General features: G+C 40.4%; 1 protein-coding gene across 2 annotated transcripts in view; it reads left to right on the top strand.

Moving 5' to 3' along the window:
* The window catches only part of LOC140736911 (uncharacterized), a 48,372-nt gene that overhangs the window by 695 nt on the left and 25,803 nt on the right, over positions 1 to 21,874 (top strand). For both annotated transcript variants that reach the window (XM_073062940.1, XM_073062941.1), the window contains exons 2-7: positions 3,295 to 3,364; positions 13,394 to 13,427; positions 14,446 to 14,600; positions 15,271 to 15,352; positions 15,426 to 15,618; positions 16,030 to 16,097. In XM_073062940.1, coding sequence (XP_072919041.1) covers positions 3,299 to 3,364; positions 13,394 to 13,427; positions 14,446 to 14,600; positions 15,271 to 15,352; positions 15,426 to 15,618; positions 16,030 to 16,097 — 598 coding nt within the window. In that variant the 5' untranslated portion in view covers positions 3,295 to 3,298. The remainder of the gene's footprint in view (positions 1 to 3,294; positions 3,365 to 13,393; positions 13,428 to 14,445; positions 14,601 to 15,270; positions 15,353 to 15,425; positions 15,619 to 16,029; positions 16,098 to 21,874) is intronic.

A 21,874-nucleotide genomic window follows, 5' to 3' on the forward strand; every position in this document is an offset into this window, starting at 1 on the left:
TCCTTCCCTTCTATCCTATACTGCCCCAAAGAAAGTTCTTGGCCCGACTCTTGTTTACATTTTCCTTACTATCTGTGCTTCATCCTCCTTCTGTAAAGACTCCACTGATGGCCATTCTATTGTTATATTGGCCCTTTCCTAAAACTTAAAATACTGCCATTGCGTTTCCAATGATAATTTCTTGTCTCTCTTCCTCACATTCTCCTAACCACTATCAGTTCACCCCCAAGTCTGTTGTAACATAATTTGCAAATTTGAGGGAAGTTTCACGATTACTGCAATATAACGATATGTTCGTTGCTCGGGGAATGATAGAAATCGGTAACTACAGAAGTAACTATTGAATCTATCGTCTCAATGCTGTCAAACCACTTAATGAATATCTACCATTAGAACTTAATTTCATCCATTTCAATACTGATCCATTGTTTTTGATCCTTTCAGTTTCCTAATTCGTATTGAGAATTTGCAGTTTTAAGTAATGCATGATGCTAATCTGTACATTAAACCTCCCAACTATCTTTTTACTTGTACCTCTGTAGTGTTCTTTAAATTCAGAGCTTTGGAGTGCAGAGAGAGATGCCGAAAGTGTGAGACTGGCTTTGAGAAGTGCTGTAGAAAGCTTAACTTAGAATGAATGGTTACTTATAGATCAGAGATAATTGGCCATCAAAAACAGCACTAAAGATATTGTACAACACTGTAATAGGCCCTTTTAGCCCACCTCGTCCATGCAGACGGTGTTTCTTGTCTCCTGTCTTTGTTAATCCTTTTTGGGTCTGTATCCATCTATGCATTTCCTGGCCAACTCTCTTAGGGTTAGGTCTTTGTTGTCTTAAATTTAGAAGAATATAATTGAAAATGATGAAAACACAGAATAGAGTTTCATTAACGGGTAGGGAGAAAAAAGTAAAGTTTAGAAATTGTGAACTGTGGAAGGCGTGTGCTGTTGACAGATCAATTTAGTAAGTTTTGTGGTTTTATCCACCAAAAATAATTTACCAAGGAGAAGTTGATGATTTGCAGGAGCTAACCCCACAATCTTCAATGTTTTGTGGTGACTAAGCTCTGGCATAAAGACATGTTGGCAACAGGGGATGGTTTTGAAAAGTAGATGCATTTAGCTAGTACCAGATTGTTAGTACTAGGCAACATACATCTGGTCTACAGTCAATATGAGGAGATGCTATGGTTATCTGAAGGATATTATTGTCATTGGGGTTGGCAGTGTCTTTTTGCTTAATCTTTAGTATTTGCTAAAACTTAGAAGAATGAGAGGTGATCTCATTTAGACAAAGTTTTTATGGAGTGTAACATGTGATGTTTCTCCTATCTCCAAATAAGAATTAGGACTTTTGTGATTGGAAAGATAAAAAATAATTTCCTCATTTAGAGGGTAAGTGAGTCTTTGAAATTCTCTTCCCAAGAGGAATGTTAAGTTTTGTTAAGTATATTCAAGACAGACTGAAACTCTTTTGGATATCAAGGGAATCAAGGCACAAGTAGTACAAGAAAAGATAGAAAATTGACCCATGACTATTAAATGGCAGAGCAGGTATTAAGGGCTGAATGAGCAACTCTTTTGACAGTGGGGGGGGGGGGGGGGAGGAAGTATAATCTATTTCATCAGCCCTTTTTAGCATTGCTGCCACTGCCACCAATTTCATCCAACTACGCACCCCCCACCCTCTCTTTGATTACTATTTGTCCAACCAGATTTTACAAATTCAGCGTTGCATTTTACTCAAATAGCTGCTGAATCCTCATAACCAAAAAAGGTTGCCTACATGTAACTCAATAATATTACCTGTCCAAACCACGCTGCTGTTCCACATTCAAGTGTTCCAAGTGATCTTATCTGCACCCCTCCCATTCTTCCAAAACTCTGCTCCCTGTATTCACATCTGTATTAGACATTCTGTATGTTTTCTGACTATTTAGTTCTGGTTTCCCAAATGTCCATGTAAATTTCTCATCCCTGTCTCTCTAATCTTCTCCAACCCTATTGCTCATGACTCACATGCCTTTTAGAACTCCTTTCACCGCAAGAGGAGTGGCATTCCCTTCTCTTACCTAGTTCCTGTGGGCAATAAATGTCAACCATGCTGACACTGTCAGTAAATAAATAAAAGAAAAAAATAAACCTGAGTGATGGATTTTGCATCCTAAGCTTTACTTCTCTCTCCCTACCTCTTTTACTTAGTCTTTCCATCAATTCCTAGGGATATAGGGAAAATGTGCATAAGTGGAGTTGGATCACAGGCCGTTATGTTCAGTGATGGAAGATGCTTACATATGGAGCCAGTGATCATTAATGGAGAATGTGTGGAGCAGGTTAAGACCTACAAGTATCTGGGAGTACAGTTAGACGAGAAGCTAGACTGGACTGCCAACACAGATGCCTTGTGCAGGAAGGCACAGAGTCGACTGTACTTCCTTAGAAGGTTGGCGTCATTCAATGTCTGTAGTGAGATGGTGAAGATGTTCTATAGGTCAGTTGTGGAGAGTGCCCTCTTCTTTGTGGTGGCGTGTTGGGGAGGAAGCATTAAGAAGAGGGACGCCTCACGTCTTAATAAGCTGGTAAGGAAGGCGGACTCTGTCGTGGGCAAAGTACTGGAGAGTTTAACATCGGTAGCTGAGCGAAGGGCGCTGAGTAGGCTATGGTCAATTATGGAAAACTCTGAACATCCTCTACATAGCACCATCCAGAGACAGAGAAGCAGTTTCAGCGACAGGTTACTATCGATGCAATACTCCTCAGACAGGATGAAGAGGTCAATACTCCCCAATGCCATTAGGCTGTACAATTCAACCGCCAGGACTTAAGAACTTTTTAAAAGCTATTATTAATGCTTTTTGAGATAGTGATTTAGATGCATATCATATTTTTTTACTGAGTTAAGTATTGTATGTTATTAGTTTTGCTACAACAAGTGTATGGGACATTGGAAAAAAAGTTGAATTTCCCCATGGGGATGAATAAAGTATCTATCTATCTATCTATCTATCTATCTACATGGGCTTAATGGGAGTGATGGGATCAGCAACAGACTGCATCAGGGTTGCTATAAATGCAAATTTTTGTTTTGAGAAATTAACATTTGAATAATGTGGGAAACACATTTAACAATGTAGTTGCAGTAACAAATCCTTTTATTGTTCAGAATTTACCAAACATTGTCCATACCACCATTTTGGCAACAACAGCTTGCCAAAAGGAGAAATAAATTATGCAGCCGTGTTATTTATTTGAGGTTGCTATTGACATTGCCTATGTTTACACTCCTACTACAGAAACATGAACTGGGACACACAGCTAAATTCCATACTGAGTGATACTGACAGCAATGTTGCAAAAATAAAGGTAAGTTGTAATGCTGCTGTATTGAAGAATTCTAATTTTGTGTTTCAATTTTTAACAGTGAATGTAAATCAAAATCATAGAATGTGGTTTTATTTGGACATCAAACTCAATTCTCCAATTTACCTGGAGGTATAGATGAAATAGAAGGGGATTCAGAACTCTAATAGTTGTTATTTGGTTTCCCTTATTGCAACTTTAATGTGATAATACACCAAAATTATATAAGCATTTGCAAATGCTGTGTGTTTTAAATAGAGCATTTGAGGTTTAACATAGATTTAGATAACCAGTTCCTGTTTGTTGTTTTTTTTTGGGGGCAGTAAAGCTTTTGAATGATTTTCCAGACTATTTTCTATACAAGGACTTAAAACGTTTTGAATTGGTGATGAACCAACCTTGGTTAACTTATCAAAAGCGTATGTATATTTATTGAGTTGTAGTTGTAATACAGTTGCAAGAAGAGCTTGTGAACCCTTTGCAATTACCTGGTTTTCTGCATTAATTACTCATAAAATGAGGTCTGGTCTTCATCTAAGTCACAATAATAGACAAACACAATCTCCCTTAACTAATAATATACAAACAATTGTACTACTTCTTGTCAATACTGAGTACGCCATTTAAACAATCACAGTCTTGAGTTCAAAAAAGTATGTGAACCTCTGGGCTAATGCCTTCTACAATTTTAAAAAATATAAATATATATTAATATGAAAAAACACAATCTGGTTACTGACAAAGCCTGCTCTTCTCAAGAAAGATCTTTTTATGTTCACTATGCCTTGATCAAAACAACTTTCAGAGGACCTCAGAAGAATTGTAAAGATGCATCAAGCTGGAAAAGGCTACAGAAGCATTTCTAAAGACCTGAGTATCCATCAGTCCTCTATAAATGGAGGAAATTCAGTACTGTTGCTACTATCCCTAGGAGTGGGCATCCTGCAAGGATCACACCAAGAGCACAATGTGCAATGCTGCAGGAGGTGAGAAAGAACCGAAGGGTAACAGCAAAAGATCTGCAGAAGTCAATAGAACTTGCTAAAGTCTCTGATCATGTGTCCACTATAAGAAAAACACTGAACAAGAATGGTACTCATGGAAGGATACCACAGAGGAAAACATTGTTCTCCAAAAAACTGCTGCACGTCTCAAGTTTGCAAATGACCATCTGGGTGTTCCACAGTGCTTCTCGGACAATGTTCTGTGGACAGATCAGACAGAAGTTTAACTTTTTGGCAGAAATGCACAGATTTCCTCTATGTTTGGAGGAAAAAGGGCACTGCACACCACTACCAAAACCTCATCCCAACTGTGAACCATGGTGGAAAGAGCATCATGGTTTGAAGCTGCTTCTCTGCCTCAGGGCCTGGACAGCTTGCAATCATTAATGGAACAGTGAATTCAAAATTGTATCAAGACATTTTACAGGAGAATGTCAAGGTAGCAGTTCATCACCTGAAGTTTAATAGAAGTCGGATGATGCAACAAGATAATGAAATGAAACTCAAAACTAAATCAACAACAGAATGGTTTAAAAAGAGGAAAATTTGTATCAGAGTCTAGACCAGGGGTGGACAAACTTTTTGACTTGTGGGCCACAAAGGGTTCTAAAATTTGACAGGGGGGCCGGACCAGGAGCAGATGGACGGAGTGTTTTGGTAATACACCTCATAAGAGAAAATAAAATATCATGGGATATGTAGAAAACATGTGCTTTAATTTCAATTGAAAATGAACAAATGCATTACAACAAAATATCTGTCTTTGAAGTCCCATGGTATTTAGCTATTTATTGAAATGACTTTTAAAACACTGAAAATTAAATGAATAAAATACAGCTTTTTTTAATAGTAACAGTTATTATTTTAAAGCACTGAAAATTCTGTTATCCTTCAAGATATTATCATCATCACTCTCCTCCTGACTGTCTTTATTTCAAAAACGGTAGGAGATGCAGGTCTACTTGTCCTGCTCCTTCTTATTCAATTGTCCCCTGTGCCAAAACTCAACAACGACCAGCACAAGGACAGAACAGTGACAGCGCGCCAGTATGCGGAGCGCGTTATTTGATCTGGAGCGCATTTTTTATTTTGAGAACGTACGTGCACCTGCGCACTACTCATGTCCATCACTTAACAGAAATGACATGTAACATTAAGGCTTATTGAAAAAAATATTTTCAAATGCATTTTTTACATAACACAACGAAGAAACATTTTTAATTTCAGTGGGAACAGTGTTGTTGGTCTCCCTTTTTAGCCAGCGCATCAAAGTCTGGATTTAGTTTTGTTGTGGCGATTCTCAGGATGGATCTGAGGTGTTGGTCAGTTAACTTGGATCTGTGGCTGGCTTTGTTGATGTTCATGACGCTGTACGCCTGTTCACACAAATAGGTCGAGCCGAACAACGCCAGCATCTTCTGTGCCGTCCTCCGGAGGTTTGGAAACACCTCTTTACCAAGTGAAGCATAAAAGTCATTCAGTTTAAGAGAGTTGAACTTCTCTTTTAAGACGGGGTCAGACTGAAGGTCGATCAGTTCCAGCTGTAGCTCCTCTGGTGCTGTTTCAGGATCTTGTGACAGGGGACAGGCCACCAACTGAAGTGACTTGTCAATTTTTTCAAAATCAGAAAAGCGACGGCAGAATTCTCTGTGCAGCGCATCCAGTGACTCGCTGTATTTTTTCACATTTGCGCCGGCCTCTTCCAGCGTGGCTAGTGTGGGAAAATGAGTGAATAACTTATTCAAAATTTGCCTGGAGAAAAAAGCCAGCTTGGATTTAAAGGCTTTCACGTTTGTGTACATGTCATGCACAAACTGATCCTTCCCCTGTAGCTTCACGTTCAGTTCATTCATGTGTGAAAATATATCCACAGCAAACGCAAAGTCACAAAGCCAGCTCTTGTTGCTCAGCTCAGGAAATTCGCCGGCCTTCCTCAGTAACTCCAAAAATGCACCGATCTCCTCTTTGAGCTCCCATACTCGTTGAAACACTTTGCCCAAACTTAACCAGCGGACACGGAGTGATAAAGTAGTTCCTGGTGATCCGCATCAGTTTCCTCCAGGAACATGATGAACTGACGGTGCTGAAGTCCCCTTGCACGTATAAAGTTGACAAGTTTTACGACAGGATTCACAACATGATTCAGCTGTAATACCGATTTACATAGAGATTCCTGGTGGATGATGCAGTGAAGGAAAATAACATCCTGGTCAGGATTTTCATCTTTCACTTTATTCTGTATTCTCCTCAGCAGGCCGACATTTTTCCCTGTCAAATTAGGAGATCCATCTGTGGTGACGTTGATAAGTTTACTCCAAGGGAGCTTCATATTTTCGATGACAGCAGACACCCCGTGTTTTTCCTTTCAGAGACTCCATTGTCAAAAACTCCTCCGTTATTTCAAAAGTATTGTTAATTCCTCGGATAAAAATGAGGAGCTGAGCAGTGTCTTTTACATCGTTGCTTTCATCCAGTGCTAATGAATATAACGTGAACGACTCTGCCTTTTTATTTAAGTCGCTGGTTATATCTTCATCTATCAGTTCCACACGGCGAGTCACTGTCCTGTGTGATAAACTGATTTTTTCAAATTTGTCTTTGCTCTCCGGACACAATACACCTGCTGTCTCCACCATACATTCTTTTAAAAACTCGCCTTCAGACAGAGGCTTGCTGGCCTTTGCTAATTTGAATGACAGCATAAAACTCATCTTGGTACTTGACTCATGAATGGCAGTTTGACGGTGAAAAAAATTTTGTTGAGCCTGTAAATTAGCTGCCAACCTCTGAGCATTAGCTTCCCGTTCTTTCGTTGACTGGTTGCTAGCATAGTTGGCATGTTTTGTGGCAAAGTGACGGCTGATATATTCTTTAAAAACCGCCACAGTCTCTTGGCATATCAGGCATACAGCAGTTGATCGGTGTTCGGTAAAAAGATAATTAGTTGTCCACTCCTTATTAAACACCCAACATTCTCTATCCACTTTTCTTTTCTTAGCTCCACTCATCTTTACAGAAGGGGTGAGAGGTCAAAGAGTAAAGCGCAAATGCTGCACCTCAACAAAGGTCAATGTATATAGAGTGCGTCATCTATTGGGAAAACGCCAGAATTGTGGGGAAAAAACGTTAACAAGGTTTATTAATATAATTTCATCGTTCTGCGGGCCGGATTAAAAAGCTTAACGGGCCGCATATGGCCCCCGGGCCGTAGTTTGCCCATGCCTGGTCTAGACCTTAACCCATTTGAGATGCTATGGCATGACCTAAAGAGGGCAGTTTATGCCAGAAATATTGATGAACTGAAACAATTTTGTCTAAAATTCCTCCTTGCCGTTACGCAAGTCTGATCAACAGCTACAGGAAACGTCTGGTGGAGGTTATTGCTGCTAAAGTAAGTTCTACCAGTTAGGTACTTAATGAATACTTTGCTTCAGTATTCACTCCAGAAAAGGATATTGGCGATTGTAGGGATGATTTGGGTTAGTAAATTTGCTGATGACACAAAGGTTGGGGGTGTTGTGGATAGTGTGGAAGGCTGTCAGAGGTTACAGCGGGACAATGATAGGATGCAGAACTGGGCTGAGAAGTGATATATGGTGTTCAACCCAGATAAGTGTGAGGTGGTTCACTTTGGTAGGTCAGATATGATGGCAGAATATAGCATTAATGGTAAGATTCTTGGCAGTGTGGAGGATCAGAGGGAACTTGGAGTCTGCGTCCATAAGACACTCAAAGCTGCTACGCAGATTGACTCTGTGTTAAAAAGGCATACGGTGTATTGGCCTTCATCAATTGTGGGATTGAGTTTAAAAGCCAAGATGTAATGTTGCAGCTATATAGGACCCTGGTCAGACTCCACTTGGAGTACTGTGCTCAATTCTGGTCGCCTCACTACAGGAAGGATGTCAAAACCATAGATAGGGTGCAGAGGAGATTTACAAGGATGTTGCCTGGATTGGGGAGCATGCCTTATGAGAATAGGTTGAGTGAACTTGGCCTTTTCTTTTTGGAGCGATGGAGGATGAGAGGTGATCTGATGGAGGTGTACAAGATAATGAGAGGCATTGATCGTGTGGATAGTCAGAGGCTTTTTCCCAGGGCTGAAATGGCTAGCACAAGAGGGCATAGTTTTAAATTACTTGGCAGTAGGTACAGAGTAGATGTCAGGGGTAAGTTTTTTACTCAGAGTGATGGTGGTGGTGGAGGCGGAAACGATAGGGTCTTTTAAGAGACTCCTGGATAGGTACATGGAGCTTAGAAAAATAGATGGCTATAGGTGAGCCTAGGTAGTTCTAAGGTAAGGACATGTTCAGCACAGTTTTGTGGGCTGAAGGACCTATATTGTGCTGTAGGTTTTCTATGTTTCTAAATACAAGGGTTCATATACTTTTTCCAGTCTGGACTGTGAATGATTAACAAACATTTTCAATAAAGGTATGAAACATACAATTATTTGTGTGTTATTAGTTTAGGCAGATTGTGTTTGTGTATTGTGATTTAGATGAAGATTAGACCACATTTTATGAGTAATTAATGCAGAAAACCAGGTAATTGCAAAGGGTTCGCAAATGTTTTCTTGCAACTGTATGCTGAAGTTCAGTACTTGAATGAGTTCTCTAGCTTAGAACCTGTCTGCCTTGAAAGGCAAATGAAAGGAGGAATGTATGAATGCTAATAGTTTGTGCATAGGCCTCTACCTGCAAGGTTCTATTGTCCAAGTGTCAAGTGGAGCAAAACAGGTATTGTACATTTTGTGTACTTAAAGGCCTTTCCTGCTTCATTTTGGAGGAATAGGTAGATTGTGTGGAGGATTAGGATGGAAAGAGGGAGGGATAGGAATGAAGTATTAGAACTTCAAAGATTAGATTAGGCTGTTATACAGGATAGGTTGTTATATTTAGCTGGTTTTGGGAGTGGGATTGAGGACGATGATTGGGTGTTTGTGAGATAGGTCACTAAGAGGTCATGCTGTGGAGCGTAGCTAGGGCTGAGATCGAATCAGAGTACAATGGCAAGGAATGTGAAGGAATCCAATGATGAGGGGTGAATATAGAATATAAGTGTAGTTTCCTACAGTTCTGGACTCTAAAACTTCAACTGAGTTAGGTAGGCTCTGTTAAGCTTTGCCAAAGTAAGCCTTGCATTCATCGCCAGTTCAATGAATGATTCTACACAAGTGTCCGCAATGTTTGCAGGCAACACCTGTGTAGATTAATTTTGAATATTTGCCATCCAAACATGCATTGTACGATAATATCTAACACTAGCTACATCCAGGCATCTCATTGCAAATGGTATACATATGTGCAAAGGATTTAGTAATACTATGGTGATTTAATGAAATATACAATAAATAATCAGTTTTCTGAACACACTGTATTATGCAATTTGATAATGCTTCTTGGCCTAGGTTTATATACTGTTAACTTACACGTAGTGAAACAGACTGAATTGTAAACAGAACATATAGTACTCAAAAAAAAAATTGGCAATACAGAATCTATCTATATTCCTGCAGACCAGGAAATCAATCATTTGGATGATAAGATTGGAAAACAATGACCCAAGGATGGGCAGCCATTAAATTGATCAAGCAAGTGAAAAAAACTGCTGAATTTCATTGTAGAAAAATGAAAGGTCATCTGCCATTACAGAAAATACTGTAAATATGTAGGGTGGATGACATCTTTGGAGAGAGACAGAGGTAACATATCCGTTAATTAGAACTGGATAAAAGACAATGAGATTTTGGAAAGCTGCAGAAAAAGCAGGGGGTTTCAGCTAGCCCAGTATTAATTGGAACTTTCTTCATACAAGAACCTTAAATGAGGCAGGATTTCTTCTGTGCATTCAAGCGGGATTATTGAAGCAGTATGCAGAGAGTCCCTGTAGAAAAGAGAACCTACTGACAGAAATCTAGGTAGGTTACTGGCAGAATTGACTGGTAGCATTAACAGGATGTACTGCTGAAGCTCACCAAGACTCCTTGGATAGATAGATAGATAGATACTTTATTCATCCCCATGGGGAAATTCAACTTTTTTCCAATGTCCCATACACTTGTTGTAGCAAAACTAATTACATACATAGCATCTTCCAAACCCATGAGCTCTACCAGCTGGAAGGGCAAGGGTAGTAAAAGCATAGGAGTACTCCCATCTGTAAGTTGCTCTCCAAATCACACACTAACCTGACTTGGAAATATATTGCTGTTCGTTCACCATAACTGGGTTACAAATCTTTTAATTCCCTTTCTATAACTCACACTTCAAGGATTGCAGTGATTTGACATTGCAGCTCACCACCACTTTCTTGAGCAATTCGGGATGCTTACATCCCTTTAACGAATAAAATTAAATAAGGGCACTGTAGCCTCTTCCACAGAAGGGGAAGGTGGTTGCCAGCAGGATGGATGAAAGGGTGATTCATCCCTTCTACAAATTATGCGGAACTTCAGTATGCTTTCAGTACAAAGACTCAAGACTCTTAATACCATCCCAAATTCTCCATTTCCGTCTTGAACAAATGTGGTCCAAAGATTGCCAGGAGTCAGTGAGGATGTTGTCTTCAAGAAGTCTTTAAGCATAAATGTATAATGAGAGTAAAATAAGGTAACCTGATTTCAGGCATTTCAATAATGGCTTTGTAAAACAATTTATCTGAGAAGCATTGACTGACGTCAGTCTGGTGTCACTGAGAAGTGTTGCCGAATTTTCCTTTTTCCCTCTAGCCTGAATCTCACAGAGCGCACCATAATTGTGCTGTGTTTAAATGGCAAATCAAGGTTGAGAAGCCAATAACTGTTAATCCATGTATTTCAATAAAATAACAAAATTTTGAGGTGGGAGCACCAATGGGGCTATTTGCACCCACTACAGTTAGAGTAAATTGGATAGCAAATTCTAGAATGTGTGCATATTGGTAAGTGTAGAAATCAGGGAGTTGTTATTCAACTTGCCGTTCTTTGCTGTGAGCTTTCCATAAGTGACTGAGGATTGAAACATAAAAGGGCATGAACGTGGCATTTGCCTGTCAGCTTCCCACTTAATACCTTGGGGGGGGGGGGGGGGAGTGAAGGCTTTTCATTCATGTGTACTTTTACAAACCCCATTTCCAGAAAAGTTGGGATATTTTCCAAAATGCAATAAAAACAAAAATCTATGATATGTTAATTCACGTGAACCTTTATTTAACTGACAAAAGTACAAAGAAAAGATTTTCAATAGTTTTACTGACCGAATTAATTGTATTTTGTAAATATACACAAATTTAGAATTTGATGGCTGCAACACACTTAACAAAAGTTGGGACAGAGTTAAAATAAGATTGAAAAGTGCACAGAATATTCAAGTAACACCGGTTTGGAAGACTCCACATTAAGCAGGCTAATTGGTAGCCGGTGAGGTATCATGACTGGGTATAAAAGTAGCATTCATCAAAGGCTCAGTCTTTGCAAGCAAGGATGGGTCATGGCTCACCCCTTTGTGCCAAAATTCGTGAGAGAATTGTTAGTCAGTTCAAAAGGAACATTTCTCAACGCAAGATTGCAGAGAATTTAGGTCTTTCAACATCTACAGTACATAATATTGTGAAAAGATTCAGAGAATTCAGAGACATCTCAGTGTGTAAAGGGCAAGGTTGGAAACCACTGTTGAATGCGTGTGATCTTCGAGCCCTCAGGCGGCTCTGCCTAAGAAACTGTCATGCTACTGTGACAATTATAGCCACCTGGGCTTGGGAGTACTTCAGAAAACCATAGTCACTTAACACAGTCTGTCACTGCATCCAGAAATGCAACTTGAAACTGTATTACGCAAGGAGGAAGCCACACATCAAATTTATGCAGAAACGCCAGCGAGTTCTCTGGGCCCGAGCTCATCTCAGATGGACTGAAAGACTGTGGAACCGTGTGCTGTGGTCAGATGAGTCCACATTTCAGCTAGTTTTTGGAAAAAACGGGCGTCGAGTTCTCCGTGCCAAAGATTAAAACAACCATCCTGATTGTTATCAGCGAAAGGTGCAAAAGCCAGCATCTGTGATGGTATGGGGTTGCAACAGTGCCCACGGCGTGGGTGAGTTGCATGTATGTGAAGGTACCATTGACTCTGAGGCGTATATTAGGATTTCAGAGAGACATATGTTGCCATCAAGGCCACGTCTCTTCCCGGGACGTCCATGCTTATTTCAGCAGGACAATGCCAGACCACATTCTGCACAGGCTACAACAGCGTGGCTTTGTAGACATAGAGTGTGTGTGCTTGACTGGCCTGCTGCCAGTCCAGATCTATCTCCTATTGAAAATGTATGGCGCGTCATGAAGAGGAGAATCAGACAACGGAGACCACGGACTGTTGAGCAGCTGAAGTCTTATATCAAGCAAGAATGGACAAAATTTCCAATTGCAAATCTACAACAATTAGTATCCTCAGTTCCAAAACAATTAAAAAGTGTTATTAAAAGGAAAGGTGATGTAACACAATGGTAAACATGCCTCTGTCCCAACTTTTGTTGAGTGTGTTGCAGCCATCAAATTCTAAATTTGTGTATATTTACAAAATAAAATTAAGTTGGTCAGTAAAACTATTGAAAATCTTTTCTTTGTAGTTTGTCAGTTAAATAAAGGTTCACGTGAATTAATATATCACAGATTTTTGTTTTTATTGCATTTTGGAAAATATCCCAACTTTTCTGGAAAGGGGGTTTGTATTTCTAATGGAATGATAAAAACATATTAACAACCAATTAGACTCTCTTGCATTAAATGTTTATTTTTAAAAGTGAAGAGCCTTTCAGATTTGGTTAAAAATAATTAAAATAAAGCAATTGTGGATCTCTCCTAATTTTGTACTTCTGTCCTCTCTGGATTTTGTTTTTTATGTTGAACGAAATATTTAAGCTTGAATTCTATAAGCCAGGAATTGTGTACCTTCACATAAAACTTGTCAGCTGTAATTCCCAGTACTAATACTGTTGAATATTTTTGTATAGTTGTGGTATTAATGGAGTGACGTATTCTTTTTCTTTGCAGCAAAGATTGAACACCACAGGGTATTATGCAAAAGGTAGGTGGTATTGTTTATTTAAATTAAAACTAAATTAAGTAGTATAATTGTTTTCATGCATTTCTCAGCAGAGGTAACCTGATAACACCTGCTGAATCTGATCATTTGAACTGTCATCGCCAATTAGCTGTACCCTGACAACTTGTTCTCGTATCTCAATCAATCACACTTTATTTACAATGAAAACAGGCTGTCTTTTGTCATCAAATTGTTCTGAAGTTTGAACAAAGAAATGACATTTTTATACAGAAATTAACTAGTTGGATATAGAAATTGATTTAATAGAAACTTTGTACATTTCTGAATCACATCATTTACATACTCAAGTACCAAACATAATATTTCAGATATTAATGGCCAATTAAATTGATGTGTTAAAAGGCAATAATACTTGAAAATTAGTAAAATAGCTGTTCCATATTAAGTGCTGCCCTAGAATCCTTTGTTTGCATCTTTGTCTGGTAATTGGTGATCTTGGCTCCAAAGCTTGAAGAGTAAGGTTGTACAAAGGAGAGTTGGGCTTTCAAGGGACATGTTAGTCTGGTTAACTGCACTTTGTTTGCACACTGTCCCTCTCAACTTATCATCCTGACTCATGTTTTACTGAACTTCTGCAATCAGAAAAGGCTCTATGAAGTAAAGTCCAGCTTTCAAAGGTTTGGTTCTGCTTGAGATTGTAGACAGTCTGTATTCTATTCTGTCAACACATCATTTTAATATTTGCCTTGCTGCAGCTTCCACAGAACCTGTGTGACAGTAAAATGTAATAATCATCCTTTTTTCTCTATTGTGCCATTGATGATTGATGCTTGGAAGTTTCCGTGAGAAATTGTTGATGTTAGCTTGCAAAGAAAGCCACAAATGTGGATTATTTTCTAACTCTGGTAAGAAACTTGCCTCAAAGGAAAATGTCATCTGAGAGAACATATTATGCCCGAGTAATGAGTATTTTGTTTTATTACAAGTGTGTTGGCTACAGAGGTTTATTTCTACTTTCAACCTTTTTGCTCTCTCTTAGTTGGATCACATGACATGGTTGACATGAAAAACATTCGATTCAATGAACCGCTCTTGGTTTCTGGGGAGCACATATCTTGTTCAGATGTGTTTAGTCAGAAATTGCCTAAAGAAGAATTAATGAGCATCTTGAGGCAGCTACAATTGCAAGGAAAGGTAAGTGCACTAAAAGTAAAAACTATGTAGATTTCATAAATCTGTGTCTCTGTACACATCTGTTTGCATGGTTTTTCGAAAAGCCCTCTTAAATTTTGGAAGAGTAATAATAAGTATAGAATTTGGCATACTCTTGATATATCCAGTTCAAACACAGTGCAAAGTAAAAAATCCACAGGCATACCCTGTTTTTTGATGTGATTCTTCTATATATAAAGATGAGACACAGTAGAACATGGACAATCTGCCAGTAAGCTCTTGGTCTACATGCTTGCTTCATGTTATTCCAAAAACCTGCTATGAACAGTATGATCTGCTGAAAAGTTTGGACTTGTAGAACGTCCATTTTTGTCATGCATTTGTGGTTTTATTGAAAGTGTGTAGTGGCCAGATATCAATTTCCGTTATCTGGTGTATTTGTTTCTGTTTTTGCAACATTCTGCTGCCGGTTTTTCTGTGAACTTATTTGTAAAATTTTTTTTTTTAATATACCTGTTAAATTACCCATCTTAATAGGAATGGCTTGTTTCCTTTTTAAGTGTATACTACACATGTGGTTACTTTTTGTTGCGTGCTATTCAAAGGAATTGATTAAAGATAATTGACTGCTTGGTTATCTGATGTGCACTATTATTCTGTTGCCGTGATGAGTATTTTTCTCTGTCCTTAGACCATTGAATCTTTACACCAAGCTTTACTGAGAGTTGAAACAGAAAAGGAGCATCAAAGGCAGCGGATTCAATCATTAGAAGGTAATAATTAAAATTTTAATACATTCTGTTGATAAAAATGTACTTTGAATTCAACTTGCCATTTGTTTTGCAGAGGAAATTCGGCGATTACAAGATCAATCTGAAGAGAAAAGTTTAGATTTCCAGTTGGAGAGAAAGATGGAGGATTGGCGCAAAGAGATGACAAATGAAATGTACAGTTTGCGAGAGCAAATACGTCATATGGATAGCAGACTTGGTTATAGAAAGCTAACATTTTCCAGCCTGATGCAAGAAGTCCATGAAAGGTAGAAATGTTTTTAAATAATCCTCATTGTTTTCATAGCTTATGCAGCTTAAGCTCTAATAAAATTTTGACTACATGATTTTATGGATTGTGATGGAGGTTATGAGCATGAATAATTTTGATAAACGTTTTTCTAGCAGTAATTCTTGAATTTACTAAGCAAGTATTGATTAAACTGAAAACAGCAATCTTTGTTCTGTCACTTAAGAAATTCAGTGATGTTTCTTTCTGTTCTGACTTGCAAAATGCAGATGTAGAACTCCGAACATCCATCTTTAAACTGTTTTGTGGGGAGCTGGAATCTAGTCCATCAGTAATAAATTACTGATAATACTTGACGTTCTCCTGAAAAAGTGTTAATGATTGATGAACAATCCACTGAATACGTTTTAATAAAATATTTTATTAACAGAAGAAAAGATCTCTGCGAAGAACATGAATCACTTAGAAAGGAGATTGATGACATGAAACACAAGATATGTAAGTAGTTGAGTGCAATCAGTGGATTTTCAATTCTTTATAATTTTACCAGAACATAAATGGATTAGCCTACCATAAATATAAATATTGTTATATTTTTTGGGGAGGGCAAGGGAATGCTTGATCAGAGAAGGTTTGTGATACATGCAGAAATAATTTGAAGTTCAAGAGTCCTCTCATTTCTGGTGGAGGAGAATTCTTGATTAAGTGAAAAAGGGAGAAATATCAGAAGTACCGGAGCTTCAGAGACTCCTATAAATGAAATAGCAATTTCCTTCTACCATTTTCAGTTTGGTATGTTGCAAACTTCCCCTTATGCTGTAGGTGATAGCCAATGCAAACTGGGTAACTGCTTTGATGAGCACTTCTATTCATTCTGCAAACATGGATCCTATCACTTTAATTCTAAGTCACTCCCATTCTTGCTTGTTGGTGCTGAGTCTCTTTTGAACTGTCAATTAATAAAGTAAGCTCTGTAACGGCACTTCATATTTCAGCCAAGCCTGCAATCTCCTGAGAGATGAGAAACAGCAGAGGTATTTAATGAATACTTCAGTATTCACTATGGAAAAGGATTTTGGTGATTGTATAGAACATAGAATAGTACAGCACATTACAGGCCCTTCGGCCCACAATGTTGTGCCGACCCTCAATCCCTGCCTCCCATATAACCCCCCCACCTTAAATTCCTCCATATACCTGTCTAGTAGTCTCTTAAACTTCACTAGTGTATCTGCCTCCACCACTGACTCAGGCAGTGCATTCCACGCACCAACCACTCTCGGAGTGAAAAACCTTCCTCTAATATCCCCCTTGAACTTCCCTCCCCTTACCTTAAAGCCATGTCCTCTTCTACTGAGCAGTGGTGCCCTGTGGAAGAGGCGCTGGCTATCCACTCTGTCTGTAGTGTTCTTGCACAGGTGTAAAAACTCTGAACTAAACACCAAGTATAAACCGGAGTCAATGAGGTGCGATCCCAGTAAGATTAACCGTTTACTGTTCACTCTTCCACATTAACGTATGGTGAAAACTGTTGATAAAACAATACAAAATATATACAGTATTTTTTTCCTTGGCATCACATTTACATCATAAATACTTGGAAAAATAAAACTACAACAAACTATATTACATTAAAATACGACATGCAGTCAGAATCTACCATCAACTGCTTTAAATACTTCAACACAATCTATCCGGTAACATTTTCAATAGGACAAGAAAATAACTTCATCAACCGTCATTACTTTTAACAGAATCAGCGTTAACATTTTTACTTCAAAATATCGATTATCTTATGAAGTTACGGCGTTGCTTCTATGATGTTTCTTAGTGCGTAGAAAGAAACTTTTCTCGCGCTGATCCTGCACACACAAGCCCCCTCCTTCCCGTTTCTCCAAACCAGTATTTTCCCACAAGACGCAGCGAAACCGGGTGTGACGTCATCGCATGCCGCGATACATCACAGACAATTAATTTACTTTCAACAGCCTTAACTTTAACTAGAAAATAATTACAAATGAATTACTAAAGCAAAAATATAATAAACTAAACAAATGTCTTAAGGGCAACACACTGTCTATTCCTCTTAATATCTTGTACACCTCTATCATGTCTCCTCTCATCCTCCTTCTCTCCAAAGAGTAAAGCCCTAGCTCCCTTAATCTCTGATCATAATCCATCCTCTCTAAACCAGGCAGCATCCTGGTAAATCTCCTCTATACCCTTTCCAATGCTTCCATATCCTTCCTATAGTGAGGCGACCAGAACTGGACACAGTACTCCAAGTGTGGCCTAACTAGAGTTTTATAGAGCTGCATCATTACATCGCGTCTCTTAAACTCTATCCCTCGACTTTGAAAGCTAACACCCCATAAGCTTTCTTAATTACCCTATCTACCTGTGAGGCAACTTTCAGGGATCTGTGGACATGTACCCCCAGATCCCTCTGCTCCTCCACACTACCAAGTATCCTGCCATTTACTTTGTACTCTGCCTTGGAGTTTGTCCTTCCAAAGTGTACCACCTCACACTTCTCCGGGTTGAACTCCATCTGCCACTTCTCAGCCCACTTCTGCATCCTATCAATGTCTCTCTGCAATCTTCGATAATCCTCTACACTATCTACAACACCGCCAACCTTTGTGTCGTCTGCAAACTTGCCAACCCACCCTTCTACCCCCACATCCAGGTCGTTAATAAAAATCACGAAAAGTAGAGGTCCCAGAACAGATCCTTGTGGGACATCACTAGTCACAACCCTCCAGTCTGAATGTACTCCCTCCACCACGACCCTCTGCCTTCTGCAGGCAAGCCAATTCTGAATCCACCTGGCCAAACTTCCCTGGATCCCATGCCTTCTGACTTTCTGAATAAACCTACCATGTGGAACCTTGTTAAGTGCTTTACTAAAATCCATGTAGATCACATCCACTGCACTACCCTCATCTATATGCCTGGTCAGCTCTTCAAATAACTCTTATCAGGTTTGTTAGGCAGGATCTGCCCTTCACAAAGCCATGCTGACTGTCCCTGATCAGACCATGATTCTCTAAATGCCCATAGATCCTATCTCTAAGAATCTTTTCTAACATCTTTCCCACCACAGATGTAAGGCTCACTGGTCTATAAATACCTGGACTATCCCTACTACCTTTTTTGAACAAGGGGACAACAATCTCCTCCCACCAATCCTCCGGTACTATTCCTGTGGACAAGGACATAAAGATCCTAGCCAGAGGCTCAGTAATCTCTTCCCTCGCCTCGTGGAGCAGCCTGGGGAATATTCCATCAGGCCCCGGGGACTTAGCCGGCCTAATGTATTTTAACAACTCCAACACTTCCTCTCCCTTAATATCAACATGCTCCAGATCATCAACCTCACTCATATTGTCCTCACCGTCATCAAGTTCCCTCTCATTGGTGAATACCGAAGAGAAGTATTCATTGAGGACCTTGCTCACTTCCACAGCCTCCAGGCACATCTTCCCACTTTTATCTCTAATTGGTCCTACCTTCACTCCTGTCATCCTTTTGTTCTTCACATAATTGAAGAATGCCTTGGGGTTTTCCTTTACCCTACTCGCCAAGGCCTTCTCATGCCCCCTTCTTGCTCTTCTCAGCCCCTTCTTAAGCTCCTTTCTTGCTACACCTATTTTCCTGAATAGACCCATCTGATCCTTGCTTCCTAAACCTCATGTATGCTGCTGCCTTCCACCTGACTAGATATTCCACTTCACTTGTCACCCATGGTTCCTTCACCCTACCATTCTTTATCTTCCTCACTGGGACAAATTTATCCCTAACATCTTGCAAAAGATCCTTAAACATTGACCACATGTCCATAGTACATTTCCCTGCAAAAACATCATCCCAATTCACACCTACAAGTTCTAGCCTTATAGCCTCATAATTTGCCCTTTCCCGATTAAAAATTTTCCTGTCCTCTCTGATTCTATCCTTTTCCATGATAATGCTAAAGGCCAGCGAGCGGTGATCACTGTCCCCCAGATGCTCACCCACTGACAGATCTGTGACCTGATCCGGTTCATTACCTAATACTAGATCTAGTATGGCATTCCCCCTAGTCGGCCTGTCAACATACTGTGACAGGAATCCATCCTGGACACACTTAACAAACTCTGCTCAATCTAAACCCTTGGAATTAATCAAGTGCCAATCAATATTAGGGAAGTTAAAGTCACCCATGATAACAACCCTGTTATTTTTGCACCTTTCCAAAATCCGCCTCCCAATCTGCTCCTCGGTATCTCTGCTGCTATTGGGGGCCTATACAATACCCCCCGTGGAGTAACTGCTCCCTTCCTGTTCCTGACTTCCACCCATACTGATTCCAAAGAGGATCCTGCTACATTACCCACCCTTTCTGCAGCTGGTATAGTATCCCTGACCAGTAATGCCACCCCTCCTCCCCTTTCCCCCCCCCCCCCCCCATCCCTTTTAAAGCACTACAATCCAGGAATATTGAGAATCCATTCCTGCCCTGGTGCCAGCCAAGTCTCCGTAATGGCCACTACATCATAATTCCATGTATGTATCCAAGCTCTCAGTTCATCACCTTTGTTCCTGATGCTTCTTGCATTGAAGTACACACACTTTAGCCCTTCTACCTTACTACTGTTACACCCTTTATTCTGTTTCTCTTTCCTCAAAGCCTCTCTATATGTTACATCTGGCTTTACTCTTGCACTTCTTTCACTGCTCTATCACTCCGGGTCCCATCCCCCTTGCAAATTAGTTTAAACCCTCCCGAACCATGCTAGCAAACCTACCTGCAAGGATATTGCTCCCCGTCGAGTTCAGGTGCAACCCCATCTAATCTGTACAGGTTCCACCTTCCCCAGAAGAGATCCCAATGGTCCAAAAATCTAAAACCCTGCCCCCTGCACCAACTCCTCAGCCACGCATTCAACTGCCATCTCCTCCAATTCCTACCATCACTATCATGTAGTACTGGCAGCAATCCTGAGAACGCCACCCTTGAAGTCCTGTTCTTCAGCCTTCTGCCTAGTTCCCGAAACTCACACTTCAGGACCTCATCCCTCTTCCTGCCTGTGTCGTTGGTACCAACATGTATCACAACTTCTGGTTGCTTTCCCTCTTGTACCAGGATGTCATGCACCCGGTCAGAGACATCCCGGCCCCTGGCACCCGGGAGGCAACAAACCATGCGTGTTTCCTTCTCACGTCCACAAAATCTCCTGTTTGCTTCCCTGACTATAGAGTCTCCAATGACGACAGCTCTCCTCTTCTCCGTCCCATCCTTCTGCACCACAGGGTCAGACTCAGTGCCAGAGGCCCTGCCACCGTAGCTCACACCTGGTCAGTCATCCTCACCAACAGCATCCAGGACGGTAAACTTATTATTCAGGGGAATGGCTACAGGGGTGCTCTGCACTACCTGTCTACTCTCCTTCGCTTCCCCCCCTCGGACTGTCACCCAACGACCTGCTTCCAGCAGCCTAGGTGTGACTACCTCCCTGTAGCTCTCATCTATGACTGCCTCAATCACCCTTATGAGTTGAAGGTCATCCAGCTGCTGCTCCAGATTCCTCACACGGTCTTCCAGATCGCCCAGCTGCAAGCACTTCTAGCAGATGTGACTCTGCGGGAGAGGGGAGTTCCCCCAAGACTGCCACATCTCACAGGAGAGGCACATCACCGTCTCAGGAGGCATTGTAAAGACTAACTGGGAACAAGCTCGTCCTCCACCTCTTCTCGTTGAAGCCTCTCGAGTCAAAGCCTTAAATCTCCACTCCTTCATTGGCTCACTCACTCAATGGCCGCTTTCCACAGGCCGCTCCGCTTGAGGTAACCCTCTATTTATTTGTTGGAGCTTTTCAAACTGCTTTCAAATTGTAGTGATGACTTGCAGCAGACTGAAAAGCTTGAGCATGTAGATATTAAGAAAGAGTAAGTACTGGAGCTTTTGGAAAGCATCAAGTTGGATAAGTCACCGGGGCCGGATGAGATGTACCCCGGGCTACTGTGGGAGGCGAGGGAGGAGATTGCTGAGCCTCTGGCGATTGATCTTTGCATCATCAATGGGGACGGGAGAGGTTCCAGAGGATTGGAGGGTTGCGGATGTTGTTCCTTTATTCAAGAAAGGGAGTAGAGATAGCCCAGGAAATTATAGACCAGTAAGTCTTACCTCAGTGGTTGGTAAGTTGATAGAGAAGATCCTGAGAGGCAGGATTTGTGAAGATTTGGAGAGATATAATATGATTAGGAATAGTCAGCATACCTTTGTCAAGGGC

The sequence above is a fragment of the Hemitrygon akajei genome, chromosome 12 (assembly GCF_048418815.1).
Source record: "Hemitrygon akajei chromosome 12, sHemAka1.3, whole genome shotgun sequence".
Taxonomy (NCBI): Eukaryota; Metazoa; Chordata; class Chondrichthyes; order Myliobatiformes; family Dasyatidae; genus Hemitrygon; species Hemitrygon akajei.